This window comes from Arachis ipaensis, chromosome B04, assembly GCF_000816755.2.
Source record: "Arachis ipaensis cultivar K30076 chromosome B04, Araip1.1, whole genome shotgun sequence".
NCBI classification, from domain to species: domain Eukaryota; kingdom Viridiplantae; phylum Streptophyta; class Magnoliopsida; order Fabales; family Fabaceae; genus Arachis; species Arachis ipaensis.
Genome location: NC_029788.2, coordinates 47,449,258 through 47,451,890, shown reverse-complemented (window position 1 = coordinate 47,451,890; position 2,633 = coordinate 47,449,258). Strand labels below are relative to the sequence as shown.

At 38.0% G+C, this 2,633-nt stretch overlaps 1 protein-coding gene across 1 annotated transcript in view; it reads left to right on the top strand.

Moving 5' to 3' along the window:
- The window catches only part of LOC107636444, a 1,183-nt gene extending 889 nt beyond the window's left edge, over positions 1–294 (top strand). The window contains exon 2 of the mRNA XM_016339951.1: positions 23–294. Within this exon, the coding sequence (XP_016195437.1) occupies positions 23–294 (272 nt within the window). The remainder of the gene's footprint in view (positions 1–22) is intronic.

The window sequence follows — 2,633 nt, the reverse complement described above, 5'->3', positions numbered from 1 at the left end:
TTGTTGGCTACAAATGCGTTAGGTGACAATCAGGAGATAGATCGATTTTCAGTAGTTAGAGACTTTCCGGAGGTGTTCCCAGAAGATATTCTTGAATTCCCACCTCAAAGAGAGATTGAATTTGCAATTGAATTGGTGCCGGAAGCCGGACCAATATCGATTGCACCGTATCGAATGGCTTCGATAGAGCTGGCTGAACTAAAGGCTGAGTTGGAAGAGCTTCTGAACAAGAGGTTCATTCGACCGAGTGTATCTCCGTGGAGCGCTAGTTTTATTGGTAAAGAAGAAGGATAGAGGAATGCGACTCTATGTGGATTACCGACAGCTGAACAAAGCGACCGTGAAGAACAAGTACCCGCTGCCAAGGATAGACGACTTAATGGATCAACTGCAAGGAGCTGTGGTATTTTCCAAGATTTATTTGAGATCCGGTTACCATTAGATAAGGGTGAAGGAGGATGATATCCCAAAAACTACGTTTAGGATTCGCTATGGACACTACGAGTTTGCGGTGATGTCCTTTGGGTTGACGAATGCACCTGTTGTGTTTATGGATTACATGAACAGAGTATTTCATCCCTTTTTGTACAAATTCATGGAAGTTTTCATAGACGATATCTTAGTTTATTCTAAGACGGTGAAGGAGCATGAGGAACACTAGAGAATTGTGTTGCAAATCCTGAAGGAGCGGAAATTGTATTGATGACAAATCATCTTAGCCTAGTTTCACTAGCCTTTTTCTTTTGTTTTCAATTGAATTATGCACTTTCTTGAGCCATAAGCAAGCCAATTGGGTAAATTTTCATGCTTCCTTTGATTTAATCAACCATAGATGAATTAATGCAATTTCATGAGGTTTTATGCTATAATTGTCACATATTATGAAAGAATGAATATCTCATGATTTTGAGCATAGCTTTGATGTGTTTGATTGATTAATGATAGGTGAAGAAAGCTTGGAGAAAGGTTGAAGCAAGAAGAATGGCTAGGAGGAAGAGAGGACAAAAAGTTTGAGCAAAAGTTTGCCTCAAACTTTAGCTCAAACTTTTGGAATAAGTGAAAACGAACCAGGGAGCAAAAAGCTTGACCAAAAGTTTGCCTCAAAATTTTGTGCAAACTTTTGGGCAAAAAGCTTGAGCAAAAGTTTGCCTCATAGCATAGGATTTAAGTTTTTAGGAAGCTTTCTTTTCGGTTTTGATTAGTACACTTAGTAGAGAGCTCACTTGACATTTCTTAGCATTGTTGTTTTAATTCAAGAGAATTTGGAAGGAGAATCGATCTCTCTTCTTCCTTGTTCTTGCCCAGCACTCTTTACTTTCCTTGTCTTGGATCTTGGGGTGGAGAATTGAAGGAAATCTGTTTCAATCTCATCCTGAGATCTCTCTATTTCATTTTACTGCATAATTAAATTTCCATTTTGGTTAACTGCTTCTGTCTTCTACTTTCTCTGCAATTTACAATTTACAATTCCTTTGCAATTGTTCTTGTTGGATCTAGGAAGGCACTGAGATCTAGACTTGGTTATCTAGTCTCTTGAGTCCTGAGATCTAAATTCTCATTTTACTTTCTCTGTTTAACGCTTTTTATGCTCATTTACAATTTTGTTTTTAGCTCCGGTTCAATCCAAGTTATCTTCTATTCCTCTGCTTGTTGAATTTTACTTTCCCTTGTTTAATTTCTGCAAATCCAATTCCCAATTCCCTTTACAATTCAAGCCATTTACATTTCTTGCACTTTAAGATTCTGAAATTTACATTTCTTGCGTTCTAAGTTTCTGCCATTTAATTTCTTGTTCTTTAAGATTCAGCACTTTAAATTTCAGTTCTCTTTAATTTCATGCAATTTACCCATTCCCTTTACTTCCCATGCAATTTAATTTCTGCAAATCACAATTCACTCAACCAAATCTTGATTCGCTTGACTAAATCAACCACTAAACTAAAATTGCTCAATCCTTCAATCCCTGTGGGATCGACCTCACTCCCGTGAGTTATTATTACTTGATGCGACCCGGTGCACTTGCCGGTGAGTTTTGTGTCGGATTGTTTTCTGTACATCAAGTTTTTGGCGCCGTTGCCGGGGATTGATTAGATTGACAATGATTAAGTGAGGTGGTGATCTAGATCTAGTATTTTTCTTTTCTGTTTCTCTAATTTTTGACTTACACACTAACTGTTTGAGACTTTGTCTCTACTAACTTCCACTGCACTCAAGCTACAGAGTGCTCTGTGTATCTTTGCTGTTTTGGTTGTATGACATGAACCAGGAGAGAGTTCTCCACCTCTGGAATTTCTGAAGAAGGGCACCAAGAAATGGAGGAGACCGGAAGGAAGTCCATAGTGAGAGGAGAAAATCAAAGGCAACAGGATTTTCAACCTCCATGATCAAAGAATGGAGGATGTCAAGCTAGTGACAATAAAAGAGCGCTTGTTGGGAGGCAACCCAACCTGAGGTAGTTTTCTTTTCATAGCTGTTTCAATAAAAAGGTTAATTAATTTTATCTATATTGCAAGAAGCTAAGTTTGGTGTTGCACACCAAAACAATCTAAGGGAGAATGAAGGATTCTAAGTTTGGTGTTCCACCAAAATTTCATCATAAAACACATTCTCACTTTCTGCATAATGCTAGCTTC